This window comes from Ixodes scapularis, unplaced genomic scaffold, assembly GCF_016920785.2.
Source record: "Ixodes scapularis isolate PalLabHiFi unplaced genomic scaffold, ASM1692078v2 PGA_scaffold2__306_contigs__length_199485367, whole genome shotgun sequence".
Lineage (NCBI taxonomy): Eukaryota > Metazoa > Arthropoda > Arachnida > Ixodida > Ixodidae > Ixodes > Ixodes scapularis.
In genome coordinates this window covers 21769112-21785621 of record NW_024609857.1, presented here as the reverse complement: position 1 = coordinate 21785621, position 16510 = coordinate 21769112, and the positions used below count along the sequence as shown (strand labels likewise).

The 16510-nt window shown below is 43.5% G+C and overlaps 1 protein-coding gene across 2 annotated transcripts in view; it reads left to right on the top strand.

Moving 5' to 3' along the window:
• The first annotated feature begins 20 nt into the window (after positions 1–20).
• Positions 21–16510, top strand: part of LOC115324250 (metal regulatory transcription factor 1) — a 29262-nt gene continuing 12772 nt past the window's right edge. The window contains exons 1-6 of one of the 2 annotated variants that reach the window (XM_029984772.3): positions 21–328; positions 7587–7807; positions 8851–9001; positions 10289–10420; positions 11691–11764; positions 13153–13259. In XM_029984772.3, the coding sequence (XP_029840632.2) occupies positions 123–328; positions 7587–7807; positions 8851–9001; positions 10289–10420; positions 11691–11764; positions 13153–13259 (891 nt within the window). In that variant the 5' untranslated portion in view covers positions 21–122. Of the gene's footprint in view, positions 329–607; positions 693–7586; positions 7808–8850; positions 9002–10288; positions 10421–11690; positions 11765–13152; positions 13260–16510 lie in introns of those variants that run through there. The other variant, XM_040209322.1, reaches the window with a different exon arrangement.

Sequence of the window (16510 nt, the reverse complement as noted above, 5' to 3'; positions counted from 1 at the left end):
AAAGTGAAACAGACACCAGGGACCGCGGCGATCGGCGAAGGTGTATTTTTAGTGGCGAATGTGGCGAACCTTCATGTCCACTGGTTGTTGCCCCTCTCGCGCAAAAAGTGTATGCTGAAAAAATGGAAGATGATACGTCTTCGTCGGGTCCCACATCGCAAACGGTGACGTTTCACGAGTACCTCTACGACAGCCTGGACAACACAACCTTCGGACAGCAAATGTTCTCCGGGAAAGACGGACTCTTCGATGACTCCGCCGACGGCCACACCGCCGCCGAAAATGACCTGGGCATTTTCGCCGACGACCACGAAAACGAGAATGCCGGGTATGTTATGCCCTTCACACGTTAGTCGTGATCTTGAAATGCATTTCGACGCTGTCAGTTTCTCCGTGAAAAAAAGTGTGACATCGCTAGCAAGGGCATCGTGCGTTCAAACTTCGCTTTCAAAGTAGCAGCGCTCTTCCCTTTTTCTTTTTTTCCTCCACTCCGTCGGTGTTACCCTAACATGGTTATCTTACTCGCATATCATTGACGCTATCTGTCGCGACGTTGGGTAAATCACCGCGTCCATAGAGACCTCTTTCATGTAGTCTCCCGTTCCATCCATTCCATTGAGTTGAACGATCTATGTTTGCGTGCGTGCTCGTATCACGTCAACGCCGGGTAGCTCTTCAAAGTACACACACTTGTAAGTCTTCTTTGCCGACGATGGTGAAATGAGTTCGTAGGTTCCGTCCTGCGACACACCTCTATCTGCTGTGCAAATTTGCAAGCAAAAACTCTAATCGTAATTCTTATTATTTTTTTTTTTTTCGAGTGACCTTGTACCGTGAGATGCGTCGTGCGAGTCGACTGTTTCGCAACGTTCCCTCCGTCATTCATTGAATCCGAAACGTCCTTCATGGCCACTGACCGCAGCCGAAGCCGCGAGAATCAAGGGGAAATTGTCCGAATGAAAAACAAAGGATACAACGATTTTCTATATAGGTACAGATCGGGTTAATATGCTCCGCCTTAACTACCTTGACATCTAGTGTCAAAGTTATACCATGCCTCCAAGGCCATTACAATCAAGTCCTGATGGCAGCAGAAATCCACATGCAGTTTATATGGATCATATGCTTTATGCATTGACATGGTGATCCTTCCAGCACACTTCACGATTGCAACTGACTGTGTTATGTGTCCTCAACTGTTTCTTGACACCGCTTTTAAGTCACAACCTTGAATACTGTATTGCTGTACTCTTTGCTTCAAGAGGACATGTTGCATACTGTTCCCAGCCGTGTTCATTGAACACAGTCTTTTAGCAGGCTAGGGTGCGTCCAGATGTGTCGGTTGGTTCCTTTCTACCCAGAGAAATGCCCCAAGAACAGCGAGCGTGTGTGAGATAAGTCAGAACCTCGCAGGCCACGTTGGAGTACTACCTCCTCCTTGAGGGCTGTGCTGGAAGTAATGGAAGCGACTTAAATTTTGGTTTTCACACTCATGTTAAATATTAACTATTTACATAGGCTGCAGGTTTTAGCCTAGTTCCCAAGTATAGATGTGTCGCATAATTGTCCTCAGGATGTCACATCGGGGCTCTGATGCACAAATCAATGGTTGGCACAATGGTCTACGCTGCATGAGCCTGAAAAACTTAGTTCTGGGGCCTTTCTTGTAAGCTCGGTACAAGCAAAATAGACAGCTCTTTTTTTTCATTATCTATTTGCAGAGTCTATGAACTGCTTACCTGCTGTCTTTTCTAGACAGGGTTCAGTTCTTAAAATGCTAGTTTGTCGTTTTAAAGACGTGGGTCTGTCTATTCAGAGAACAAAACCATTTTGAAGCGTCTCCGGGCTGTCCCACTTATGGCAGCACCCTTTCTTGCAGTTTTTATGAGTGCCGAGGCGTTCTGCCAGAATTAGCACACCCCATAGCATCGTTCGGGGAAGAATCCTCCTCCCCCTCTCTCTTATTTTTTTTAAACTGTATCGAGCTGGTGTTTACTTTGTTTAAACATTAATCACTAAACTGCCAGGTGGCTCCAGTATTGTGACAGGGTGATGTCATGCTGCTAAGGCTTTTTTTTTTTTTTTTCATTTAATATTTTTTCGTGGCAATTGTCTCCTTGTCACCTGCCGACTCTGTAATCTGTTATGCTTCTACTTATGGCTGTGGTGCATCTGTGTGCAGCTTTAATCTTTTTTTAATTTTTATATTGTACATTTAAATTATATTAGATTGTGTACAGTTTGAATTTGACACCTCAGATCGTAAATGGGCAGTAGCAGCTCATTTTACATTCAAAGTTTTACCTGGATCGATCTGACCTGAGTAGAACATTTTTTTCCTTTATGGCCCCGTAGGCCGATCGGCAAAATCGTCAGCCAAACTGCAAAAGTTCCTCTCTTTGAGTTTATGAATGGCAGAGAGAAGAGGCCTGTTTTTGTGCAAGCTGTTAAAACATGATAATCTCTAATGGGCACCGATGACCTTGTTGTCTGAGTTTATCAGGGAGGGGGGGAAATTCTCTTTTCTTCTCCATGCACTTTGTCTTTTGAAGGGCTCCTACGGGCCATTTTGCACGCTTAGGGCTCTCTTATACTCCAATGTTGAAAGCAGCGAATGCAGCATAGCGCAGAATGTGCGCCTTTCATCGGCCGGCGAGCAGGAACTCAATATCTGCAACCAATCAGCATTTGTGTGCACCGCGTTTGCTAAGCTCGACGTCTGAGTATAACAGAGCCTTTAAAGCTTCGCAGGTGGAGGACCTACAAGAGCCATGCTACCACGGAAATATATTTGCTGCTCAAGATCAAGTTTGTTTTCAACACAAGAATTGATGGTCCAAAACTGGCTGCTTGTGGCTGCCCTTAGAAAGTAGTGTAAAACCAAGCTGTTTGATAGCTGCCAAGTAAAGGAAAGCTCATTTTGTCTGGTCTAGGCTGGTTTACTTTTGCCAACTTTCGTGCACAACCGTTGGCTTCATTAGATCACGATAGAGTGCCCACTCAAAGGTTTGAGATAATCGCCAATTCGAATAGGGCAGGTTGGTAGCAATAGCCGCTATGCTCATATTAGCCGAGTTTGGTCGATGGAGTGCCTGCTCCAGTCTTGTCCCAGTCTTTAAAGTCAGTGGTACAAACCTGCTTGTTCCATTTATTGACGGCGAGGAAAGTGATCTCCAAGCAACCTTCAATTGACAACTGCCAGAACGAAATGTTTTTAGCGACTCTTTGTGGACCGAGCATAAAGAGGACTTGTCTGTGATGGTTAAATTATTATTATTCTCATGATGGTTAAATTATATTTGTATGTAGTGTGCACTAGGGACCAGGCATTAAAGAGTCGCAGACTGTTTTGACCAAATTGGAGGTCTCTGCATGGTTGACCATTGCTAATGCTACTTCTTATTGCTCTTTATTTATGTCTTGGTATATAAGCTACATAATCTTTTTTCTTGCATGTCAACTTGATTATCAGAAGGACCTAACTTTTTGTGAACTTGAATAAATTTGGGAAAAATGAATCCCGAGGATATATCACCCCGTGGCAACAAATTCATAGCAAATCAGTCCACATAGCGAAATATTATGGTTGCAAAATATTGAATCCTTAGAGATGAAGTTGCTTACAAAGTACTTAATTCCTTAAAAAAAAAAGGAAAAAAAAAAGTTTTAATAATATCTTGTTTATGTTTGTTTTGCAAGATTTATTATTCTAACATAACACCTTCCCCCCATAGCATTCCCTTTCCCTACTCTTCTTTCTCAAAACTCCATCCGTTGGAATGGCCCTTCCAGTAGTCTCAATAATGACCAATATTGCTGATGTTAAAATTTTAATTGCTAATTTTTTATAATAGACATTCCATGGAGATTTTGTGTTTTTCTCTTTTGATGTCTCTTTTCGTGTTGTGTTTACATATTTTTGTTGATTATTTAATTAATTCCTTCTTTGCTGTAGAAGCTTCAAGCCCCGGGAGGACATTAAAATACAATGACAGGTTATTTCCGTCGTTTTCCTGTCTCTAAAGAGGAAATGGTCGAAATATCCACATGAATGAACCATACTGATGAAATGAAAATAAATGTTGAGAGTCAGTGAAAACACTATTTGGCAGAGCTGGGATAGCTCTTCAGTTGCATTTTAACCCTCATTCCTGTTTGATCAGTATGATTCATTCATCTGTATAATTTAAATATATAAATATATTTCAATATTCAAATATATGCAAAAACAATTCATTAGCACTACATACCTTTGTACAAAATAGTTTTCGTTTCTCTGAAAACCCATCTAGATTTAGCCCGTTGCAGCAGAAAAATAATGAATGATTAAAGGCTTTTTCTTTTTTAAAAACGATGCATTCGGTTAGAATGGTACAAGTCTAGAACATACCTTTCCTTTTTTTGTTGTAATCAGCTCCAACATGGCATTGAGACGAAATGCATCTAGAATTTCTTTTAATGGCTGACTTGTGACATTCCTCTCAAGGTGTTAAGGAAGCCCGCGGCAAGCACACAGGGGCAGGAGTTGCAGACTTGAACATTTTTTGTGTAGGTGGACGGACGGTTATGGAAGAACAAAGCAGACATGTACTGTAAAACCTCAAGTTAGTGCTCATTCAAAATTTTGAGATACTCATGTAAAAATGGGGGATGGGCTCTCCTTAAGTCAACAATATGTAGAGATATGTCCTTTGTGTATTTTCCAAATGTTACAAAATTGAGGGGTGTGCACTTACTGTAGAATGGGCAGATGCTCGGTATCTTACGGTAGGCGTACTTGGTCCTCCCAAACTGAAGCATAAAAATGGGAGTGGTTGCAAAGCACTACACAGTGGTCCACTTAATTCTCACCTTTGGGATGAGTTGGTAATGCTGCCCGAGGGTTTGTCACCTCTTGCCCAGATGAGCACGGATAAGCGCAAGGTTGAGGGCATTCTCGTACCCAAAACACTGCACGTTCCAAGGAGGGTAAACTACCGTCTTGAGAGATAGCCCACCTAAAGTGAAAATAAGGGGTGGGCTAGATTTCTGTGTGTGATGAAAGAATTTGAAAAAATGCTAGTTTTAGATTTTGTGACCTGCGAAACTTGTTATCGCAGGGAGGGGCGATGAACCAAAGACGACTCCTTCCCAGTCATCAATGTTCACTTGTCTTTCGCCGTGGCTAAGTAACACCATTTCTGTCGAGGTGACCGTTGACCAGGGCCCTGCAATTACTAAAAGACTGCGATAAAAAAAGCTTGAGCCGAAATTGTCTGTCGGCACTCATGAAATTCCACCATTTATTATTAAAGGACGTTGTGAGCTTCTGGCGCCCCTATTAGCTCCTAATTTTAACATGTCTCTGCATAGCAGTGTGTTTCCTGCAATATGTGGTGATGCTTGTGTTGTATCGAATTACCGTCCCCTGTCACTGCTGTGTGGTTTTGCTAAAATATTTGAAACCGTTATGCAAGAGTGTCTTTTCTCTCATTTATCAAAGTCTCTGATGCAACAACATGGTTTCATTAGAGGACGTTCAGTCAAAACTAACCTTTGTAGTTTTCTGCACTGCGCAGGCCCGGTAACTTTAAACCGAGGTCAGGTTGACACGATTTGGCGTTTGATAAGGTTGACCATAATTTGCTTGTACATAAATTGAAACAATATGGCATCTCCCCCAAGCTTTGTGAGTGTGTTCCTAGTTACTTGTCATCGAGAAATAACTTTGTTTGTGTTGATACTGTTTTATACAGTCCGTTTTTTCCAACTTCAGGTGTCCCCCAGTGGTCAGTATCAGGGCCATTGTTGTTGCTGGTATTTATAAATGATATTTTAAATTGTGTAAAGTTTGCTAAAGTGCTCTTATTTGCCAATGACATTAAGTTATTCTCAGGTATTTGTTCCGAAAAAGATTGTGATGCGCTAGAGTCTGATATTCTGAGTATCTCACAATGGTGCTCATCCAACCATTTTTTTTTAATACCAACAAAATAAAAGTGATCTCGCTATTGGGGCATAAGGATCCCTTACATTTTAAGTACATATTGGGAAACTATTATTACTCGAGCTGATGTGATCAGGACCTTGGTGTGTTAGTCGATTGCAAACTCGCGTTCAAATCTCATGTGACAACTATTTCTGGTACTGATTTTAAAATGCTTGGTATAATCTCCCATTTGACTCGGCACTTTCAAGCACCTGATGCCATATTACATTTATTTTATGCTCTGGTTAGGCCCCAGCTCAAATTCGCTCCTGTCGTATGGAACCATTTATCAGAAACTGGATGTAAGCGTATTGAAGCGGTGCAAAGGCATTTGGTTCGCAAAGTCTATGATCAACATTTTCATTGAAGACTATTTCAAACACCATTCTCTGCTTAAGATTTTGAACCTCAGCGCTTTGGGTGACCAAAGGCATTGCCGAGATGCGGTGTTTCTACAAAAGCTTATCCAGGGTGTAATTGACATACCCAATCTTTTGGGCAGCATAAAGTTACGTGGGCCAGCTAAATTCACGTGACATTGCAACATGTTTTATCTCGACAGGCAAATAGAGAAATCGCCAATTCATCATATTCAGACATCGTGCAATGTCCTTATCCTGCACAATATTTTTTCCATGCCTTATTTCACCTTAAGTAACTGATGTGCCTATAATGTCTTTTGTTATGTCTGTCTTATTATGATGAATGTTTTATTATGGACTATTATGGTTTCATATGTCTGCATGTTGTAAATTCTTAGGAATCTGACTTCTGTACACCAATGTTAAAACTATTATGGTGTTTTTGTGCATGAAATAAATATCAATATCTTTCTGTGTTTTTTGAAAAAATAGCAAATCAGGCCAAAAATAGGGGTGGGTTATTTTCGGCGGTGGGGCCTCTCTCTCGAGAAATTACAGTAGGTAACTTACTGCTCTGAGCTTCCGTGTCCAAGTTTTGCTTTAGGACATCGATCCTGTTCATAGAAAGACAGAAAAGAAGGATCAAAACCATACACATACATATTGCCACATACCAAGCTCTGCAAATATGTTTTTCTTGTTTGTTTTACTAGTGCCTTGTTCTTTTTTAAGGCTGGTTCGCACACTTGCTACTGCTTATCACCGAGAGCGCATTACGACCTCTTGCGATGTCTTACAACAAAACCGGCCAGCATGCTCGCGCCATCTATGAGTTGGCCCCGGCACAGCATTTCATTAGAGCGAAGGTTCTGAAGTATATGCGAGATGAAATTAACATACTACCTATCAGAAATGGTCAATTATAACAGTGTCAAAAGTTTTTCAAGCCAGTGGTGAAACAATGACGCAGGAAAGAAATAATAAATGTATGCAAATCGTGAGTGTTCCGTGTTACCCAATAGACGGCACCAGTGTGTTTTCTTGTTACAAGAGATTACGCTCGGTCGTAACGCACTTGGTTATAATATGCTCAGTCGTAAAACACTCGGTTGTAATGCAGTTGGTTATAAGCATTTGCAAGTGTGTGCATGAGCCTTTAATCATTCCTTTGTTAGTTTAGGACGTGATCGGCCCAGAGGCAGGCGGAAGACTTAAGTCTGGGGCGTTCTCAACTGCCAAATCTGCCTTCATTGCAGGTACATCCAGCACACCATCTCTGCGGACCAGATATGTATGCAGATCAATCCGGGCAACAGTCCGATGCCCAAGAACCCAACGCACGCCACGCTCACGATTCAGAGCATGAACGAGGAGACGCGCAAGCGGGAGATCAAGCGCTTTCGCTGCAACTTCGAGGGCTGCAAGCGGACGTACAGCACGGCGGGGAACCTCAAGACTCACCAGAAGACACACACAGGTGCCTTTCGTCTCTTGCTCCGCTCGAATCGCGCCTTTGGTATCGCTGCTTTTCCCAAACAAAGCTAGAGGAAAGACTGGTCCAGATGTTTGCGTTTGAGTTCGGCAGACAGCGTTTGACCGCTCACGACTGGTAATGACGAGATGGTTACAATGGCGATCGAAATCTGTGCAATGCATGTTTGAGACAATGACCCGAAAATAGAAGCGTGTTTGTGGATCCCTAAAATAAGTCTTGCAACATTATTATTGTGCTGTTTTTTTTTGTTTTTTTTTGGGGGGGGGGGGGGGGGGAGGGGAGGGAGGGGCTTATGACATAAGTTTCCTACCGAGGCACTTAAAACAAATTCTTGGGGGCGTTCAGTGTTCATTTAAGGGAGGAGTCAATCAAGACAATAGAGTTTATCGATTGGTTTATTTTTTATGTGACACATATGTGCCGAATGGCTTGCAGAAAACATTTCCACAACCAAAACATTGACATTTAGTGCAAAACAAAAAATGAGCCGAGTGTTTTGACTGTTTATATATTTGGGCTACGCTTACTCTTTGAACCTCCAAAGAGTGCTGAGAAAAAGCTTGAGTACTTATCATTTTCCTGTTTTGGAAGAAATTGTGTTTATTGAGCACCACCTAGAAGGCAGGGCCTCCATTTTTTCTACTCTAAAGTCATTATTAGTGAATCCTTGCTGTGCCATCCAGCTCACATATGCATCACTCTGGGCAACATTTCACAATGGGTGCAATGCTGAAGCAAGGCATACTATGGTCCATGTTTCTGCCGCTTCGCTTCGTAATCCTGTTGAGTTTCAAACATTCATCGCTCGGACTGGGTCAGGGATCTACCGATGACGACATAATGTGCACGCTTTTTCTTCTAGGTGTTGTTATTTAACAGTTTTGACGAAACATGCTCGGGCATTGCTCTAAAATGAGGTGCCCTAGGCATGCCTTGTCCATGCTGTATGATCCAAGTGGAGAGAGCCTCTGTTAGGAGGTATCATGCTGATGCTGACTGTAGGAATTTTCGCAAATTATTTCCAGGGGAGTACACCTTTATGTGCATGCAAGAAGGTTGCGGAAAGGCGTTCCTCACGTCCTACAGCCTCAAGATCCACTTTAGGGTGCACACCAACGAACGGCCGTACGAATGCGATGCCACGGGATGCGAAAAGACCTTTAACACCCTCTACAGGTGAGCCGGTGCGGCTGCATGAGATGCCGCCGTCTGGTATGTCCCAAGGGAGTTGCTCTAGTTTGGGGCTAGCCCGGCGTAGTTGTTTGGGAAAGTGGCTTCCCGAAACAATGATTGTTTCCGAAATGTTCAAAAGCTGAACGGCAAAAAATGACTGAAGAAGTGTGGCTGGATAAGAATAACACTAGCCTCTACTTTTTTTTTTTTTATGAAGTATTTGTGATTTTATTTTAGAGGGGAATTGTTAACACTGTAATCATTTATGTGCAATAAGGCTGGAGGTGCAGCACTGCCTTCTGCCTTGTTGTATCTGAAGAGTATGAAAAATAGGTGATGTGAAGGTGACAGCAAAATATTAGAGTGACGCATATGGTGTGACAGTCGCTTTATTACGGCAGTAGCAATTTAAACTACATCATCATAGCGCATTGACTTAAACATCATGTTATTATAGCCCAAACACTTAAAGTTGCATTATCATTGCACAATTACTTAAAATCACATATAGCATAATTACTCACATTATCATATCATAGTCACTTAAAATCAGATTATCATAATCAAATCACTTAATGCAGTTACTTCAAATCGTGTCAGATGGATAGCTAAGTGAGCAACTGCAAATATCACGTAAGCACTTAATTTTTTAAGACACTTGTTGGTGCGAATGTTGAAAAACAGGGTTTTGATGACAAAATTTGTGGGTTTTCACTGTAAGTTTTTGTTGTTTTCTCTAATGTGATGTGATTGGCAGCCAGCGTTGCCAACATTTGCTCGCAAAACTTCTCTCAGAGTATTCGTGAAGATCCTCGTGAGTAATGTATAAAAGTAAATCAGCTTAAAGATTTGAATGTCGTTCGGTACAGTGGGGTTTCCATGTATAAAGTGGGGTTCAGCTTTGACTTACGTGCATAACCTTAATTGTCACAAAATTAAAAAAAGACGCACACGAAATGAACGCTAAAACTTTTGTGAGCAACATTTTGACTCACAATCTATAACAATTGTTTTTGTAAACCTCAAGATTGCATTTAATAAGCCGGACACAATCTGAGAGTAAAGCTTTAGGTGTCGACTGCCTGACACATTTCACGAAACTCGTCGAGAGGCATGTGGATATAATTGGTTTCACAAGTACACAATATTTACGAGAAATGTGCGAGTTCCTGAAAAAGAGTCAGAACAGTTTGAAAGCTGGGGCAAAATGGTATGACTACGTAAACGTAGCCAGATCTGGAAGAACAAAATTCCCAAATTGGCAACGCTGTTGCTGATTGATTGAACCAGGCTGAAGGCCCACCAGCGCATCCACACGGGGGAGACATTCAACTGCGGCCAGGAGGGCTGCCTCAAGATCTTCACGACGCTCAGCGACCTCAAGAAACACACCAGGACGCACACTGGGGAGCGACCGTATAGGTGAAACAATGTGCTCTTCTTATTCGTTGGGGTGGTTCGCGATAATGCTGCACCCAAAATGTCAAACTACTCGCGGCCACTTTCTCTTGGCAGAGATGTTGGCATGTCCTGTTTGTATCTTTGTCTTGGGAAAAGCTATTTCACTGCTCCAAATTCATAAACTTCAATCTAGATCCTATGTAGCAGGATCTAGATTGAAGGGACAGGTCACATTTATGGTTCTTAGTGTGAACTGTGACACAGATCTGATTCCTTGGTTCTTTTGGTAGAGAGAATTATGCAGAACGGGTTCTTTAATGCTTTTTGAGATTGTGTGTGAGTGTTTTCTGGGGGCTAGTGGCAATAAAATTCACTTGTTTTCTTTTTTTTTTTTTTGAGGGGGGGAGGGGGGAGGAGTGAATAAGACAATATAATAACTGTAACATCATTTCTTTTACATGCAGTTTTATTGCAACAAAGTCTTACCAGGTGAGAGTTGTACAACACGAGATGTGTCAAGCAATTTTGTTTCATGGTGAAAACCAGTTGCAGGAAATCTAAATAATAGCTTGTTCCTGGTCCCTTTCACGCAGAAAAATTGGACAGTGTGACTCTGAGTATCGCTTTCAAGAGGCTATTCAACATCTCCTGTTGTTTTAGACTAAATTGCAGGGCTAGAATCACTGTCAAAAAAACTCTACATGCTAAAAAAAAATCCCCCTTTTTTTAACTGTCTGGATAAGCCACTTTTGCCACAATGTACACTCCTCCCCCCCCCCCCCCCCCCTCCCCCCTCCCCTCTAAAAAAAAGAACAGGGTTAATGCAGTATTTACTTTGCAAGACTCATTTTGAGTTTGAAGTGATTTTGTCTGCTCGAGCACGCTGTCTCAGAAATGTCTGCTATTTCAAATTTAATGCCGCAGCAACGTCAAAATATGAGCAATTTTGTCAGCCTTCCCATTGGTCGAAAGAAGAGAAGTGCGGAGGAGAGGTATGGGGGCCCACGGTGTACTTCCCTCCCACGTGCTGCGAAAAAGTGAGGAGGAAAAGTCGAGAGGAGGACTGGTCCTCAAGCTTCTTCCAGGGCTCCACCTAAATTGTGCCTTGTGGCATAAATATTGCAATAGTAATTATTTTCTGGGGGTACGGAGGGGGTAAAGATTGCATCTTGTAACATAAATGGACCACCCAGGCTGTCTAAAGAAGATTGTTTTTTTAGCATGCAATTTTTTTAAGAGGTTCATATGTCGGCAAACGAGGCACTCAAGCAACACTTTGTTCTTCTCGAAGGTGCGACACGTACGGATGCGGGAAATCATTTGCGGCTAGTCATCACCTCAAGACCCACATCAGGACGCACACGGGTGAGCTTTTGAAGGTGCACTAAAGTGCTTTTTGAAAAAATTGTTTTTTAGTGTCATATTGTTAAATAGCTGTCAGTTAACAACTATGTCTAGTTTCAGATTACAATACCACCTATCAGTCTCATGGCAGTAAAAATCATGTGGACTGTCTTCCCTCGCGTTCTATTCTTCTTTCTGGACCAACGGAGGTTACAATCGTTATCATTAAACCTAGGTTTGGGCACATTGCACGTTGTATGTCATTGCACGTTGTATATTGATAAGGACGCAAAATGTGAATGGTGCAAAAGGCGTAATACTGAAATTTTGCTTTGAAATTAGCTAACTATATTTTTCCTTGCCTTTCTCCGGACCTAGAGTAATGTGTCCCTGCCGGCTCCGTCGGATAGATGCATGGATGGATTGATGGATATCAATCATATTCTTTATACCAGGTGGTAGCTTGTGCCACCTATAGTCGGTGACAAGTCAAGAACGAAACGGAAGCTTCTCCCACCCCTTTCTATTTCAGTGGAGCAAACGGTGGATAAGAGGTCGCCTCCTCTCCACCGTTCGCTCTGCTGAAGTGGAAAGGGGTGGGAGGAGCTTCCACTTCGTTGTTGACCTCTCACCGGCTATAGCTGCAGCAGACCATTCACCGGAGTCTATTTGACACGACTCCGGTGAACCTGCCAAGCGGCTAGCTTTGACAGACGCGACATTAGAATTTTTTTTTCTTAGACATTTGTGTAACATTACAGAGAAAATAAATGCTAGTGTGCAGTCATTATCCCCATAATTTTCTTTTTTCGAACTGCTAACCACTGCCCAAAATTGCTGCTTCGAAACATGACCACACGACATGGACGAACCACACACACCGATCGCGTGATTTGTACCTACCAGCTAACGAAAATATGCTGCGCGAGACTATGCCGTTACTGCGTCGTTTTGCACTGGCTCTCATTGCATTCGTCAACTGAAAGGTTTATTTTTAACGGCGTCAGATTGTGAATCTCCATCATGTGCTTGCGTAAACAGCTGCTGAAACGTAGTTCGTTTGAGGCAGCGACAGCTTAGGACTACTTTGGGATCTGGAGCCACTCCGATCCGTCCGCACGCGCGCACCTTCGTCGGCCGCTTTACTCGGAGAATTTGTCCTGAGAAAGGGTGTGTCCATGACCTTTGAACATTTTTTTTGAAGAGGGAAGTAGGTCACGCACGACTAATTTTTAGAATTTGGGATCCTTTCAGCGCATAGATAGCGTTACCACCATAAACTGACAATCTCGAAAACCACTTCAGTGCACCTTCAGGGACCGGAGAGAGTTGGCTTCGGGGCGGTCCCATGTCTCTCTCTTCCTGGGGCAAGTGCTTGACTGTCTCTCGTCGTCTCTTGTCGCGCACAGGTGAGAAACCATACTCCTGCACACAGGACGGGTGCCAGAAAACATTCACGACGCAGTACAGCCTCAAGACGCACATTGCGAAGCACGACAGACCCAACAACGAGGAGGTGAGGGTTTCCGCCGGTCCTTCGTCACGCTCGGAGGGGTGGGAGGTGTGCAACACTTGCTCTTCAATTTATACCCTCTAAGCGAGCAGAGAACTGCAGCGTGACCTTGTCACAAGAGGTGATGTTCGAACAGCAACCAACTGTGTCACTAGTGCAGCGCAACATTTGCGCATACATAACGCCTTGCGCGATAAAGCGTGGTGCTCTCCATCGAACTCTACTCTTCTCGCTTTGTGCAAGTGGATCGCACGAATGTTCCACTTGGTACAGAGCCAGGAAAAATGTATTTTATCGTAAACTAAGCCCCGAGTTTTTATGACTTTTTCTAACCAGCTTGCCAGCATAATTTTTCTAGCCGAGATGTATTTTAAATTCTTACATCAACCGTAACGGCTATACGAATGTAGTAAGCTTACAGATATCTCTGTGTGCAAAACAAAGACTGAGAAAGCTGGTATGCGAGAACGACGAGAATCCGCCGGTTGTGGATGGCCTTGAGTTTCTTTAGAAATGAATACAAACGACCTTGAGAAACGAGAGCAAATGCTGCCCCCAGCTTAGGACTACTCTATTCACCGACGGCTTAAGAAATGCAGGGCACGGCTCATTAGGTCGAGATTTCTCGCTTCGCGATTCATTCTCTGCCGTTTCAATCCTCCAGGCCGGGCCAGATGCCCTTCATCGGTTTGGCACGTGAAATTCCCAAATTTGACTCGATTTCAACTTTGGCGACTCTAAAGGCCCGTTCACACTCTTGCAACCGAGTACGACCGAGAGAGACGAGACCTTTTAAAACCTCTTAAAATTTCTTAGGACGAGGAAACACACTGGCACGCTGGCGCCATCTATGCGGTGACCCTGGAACTGCATTTCACGAGAGCGAAGGTTTTGCGGTATTTCCGTGGTCAAATGTGCGTAATATCTATAAACAAGGCTCGTTTATAACCTTGACAAACGCTTTTCGAGCCAAGAAAGAAAGGATAATGCGCGAGAGAAATAGAAAATATGCCGGACTGCCAAGTTTACACTGCTACCCTACAGATGGTGCCAGTGTGTCCTCTCGTTGTAAGAGGTTTTAAGAAAATGCTTAGATGGGCCAGTTGGTACATCGTGGGAAAATAAGCGCCAAAAAAACACACGGACAAAGAGTAGATTGACAACGACACAGGGCGCACTCTCAACTGAATTTATTAGGAAAAAAACCCAAACTTATATACCAATGGGAGCACACTATCAAACACCACACGTCACGTTAGTCTCCGCCCAGACCACGTTTCAAATATTCAAACTCATTCGTAGACAGAGCCAATGATGTGTCGCTAATGCATTTTTTACCCCTTCTCCTAATCTCAAATGCCTCGTGAAGCTCGCGTGACACTTTGTTTCTGTACCTCGCCAATATTTTAGTGCTGTCAAATGATGGGTCGCAAGTGCATCTTTTGCAATGTACAGCCAAATGCCCTGACGGTGTAGTTCTAGTTGAAGCGGCGTGCTCGCGGACCCGATCATTAATACACCTTCCAGACTGCCCTACATAGCTTAAACCACACGTCATTGGTATTTCATAGACGACGGCGGTTGCGCAATCAGTGTACTTATTCCTGTGCTTGGTATGGCACGGGTCAGTTATCGGTTGTGGATCATTAATTCTCCTGCATAATCGTGACATTTTGTTGGGCGCTGAAAATACGACCGGGACATCATAGCGCCCAGCCACCTTCTTAAGGTTATGGGAGACACCGTGCATATATGGTATCACCACAGGCCGTACGTTGCTCTTTTCGCGCGGAGGTTTCTGCGTCCCCTTGAACTTCTTTATCAAGCTCCCAGCCACTTCGACCAATGAGCTCATTGGGAAACCCCCTTTTCGCAGACGATCTACTTGTCTGACAAAGCTATCGTGGGCGCTATGCAGGCAAGACTTTCTGAGAGACGCCTCCATACACGAGCTCGCGATGCCTCTCTTCACTAGCTTGGAGTGGCAGGAATTGAAGGGAAGGACCCCCTTCTTAGATCTAGGGGAGTACTCCCAACAAATGTGCTCACCTAGAAAACTTAGCTTGAGGTCAAGAAATTGTATAATTCCGTCCTTAGGAGTCTCGTGCGTAAATGACAATCCGCGGCAGCAAGACTTGAACACCTTTAGCGTCTCTGAAACTTCACAGCTAGAGAGATCGGGATTGCGTCCCAGGATGAGAAAATCATCCACATACCTAAATATCTTGTATTTGCCATCACTCATATCAGAGCTATCCGCTATCGCCTTTCCGCACTTACTTAAAAAGATATTGCACAAAACCGGCGCGACACTGGCACCGATGCAAATTCCCTTCTTTTGTAAATAAACACCTCCCTCAAACGTCACAAACGTGTTCTTTAAATAAGCTCCTGTCTTTTTATTTAAAGAACACGTTTGTGACGTTTGAGGGAGGTGTTTATTTACAAAAGGGAATTTGCATCGGTGCCAGTGTCGCGCCGGTTTTGTGCAATATCTTTTTAAGTAAGTGCGGAAAGGCGATAGCGGATAGCTCTGATATGAGTGATGGCAAATACAAGATATTTAGGTATGTGGATGATTTTCTCATCCTGGGACGCAATCCCGATCTCTCTAGCTGTGAAGTTTCAGAGACGCTAAAGGTGTTCAAGTCTTGCTGCCGCGGATTGTCATTTACGCACGAGACTCCTAAGGACGGAATTATACAATTTCTTGACCTCAAGCTAAGTTTTCTAGGTGAGCACATTTGTTGGGAGTACTCCCCTAGATCTAAGAAGGGGGTCCTTCCCTTCAATTCCTGCCACTCCAAGCTAGTGAAGAGAGGCATCGCGAGCTCGTGTATGGAGGCGTCTCTCAGAAAGTCTTGCCTGCATAGCGCCCACGATAGCTTTGTCAGACAAGTAGATCGTCTGCGAAAAGGGGGTTTCCCAATGAGCTCATTGGTCGAAGTGGCTGGGAGCTTGATAAAGAAGTTCAAGGGGACGCAGAAACCTCCGCGCGAAAAGAGCAACGTACGGCCTGTGGTGATACCATATATGCACGGTGTCTCCCATAACCTTAAGAAGGTGGCTGGGCGCTATGATGTCCCGGTCGTATTTTCAGCGCCCAACAAAATGTCACGATTATGCAGGAGAATTAATGATCCACAACCGATAACTGACCCGTGCCATACCAAGCACAGGAATAAGTACACTGATTGCGCAACCGCCGTCGTCTATGAAATACCAATGACGTGTGGTTTAAGCTATGTAGGGCA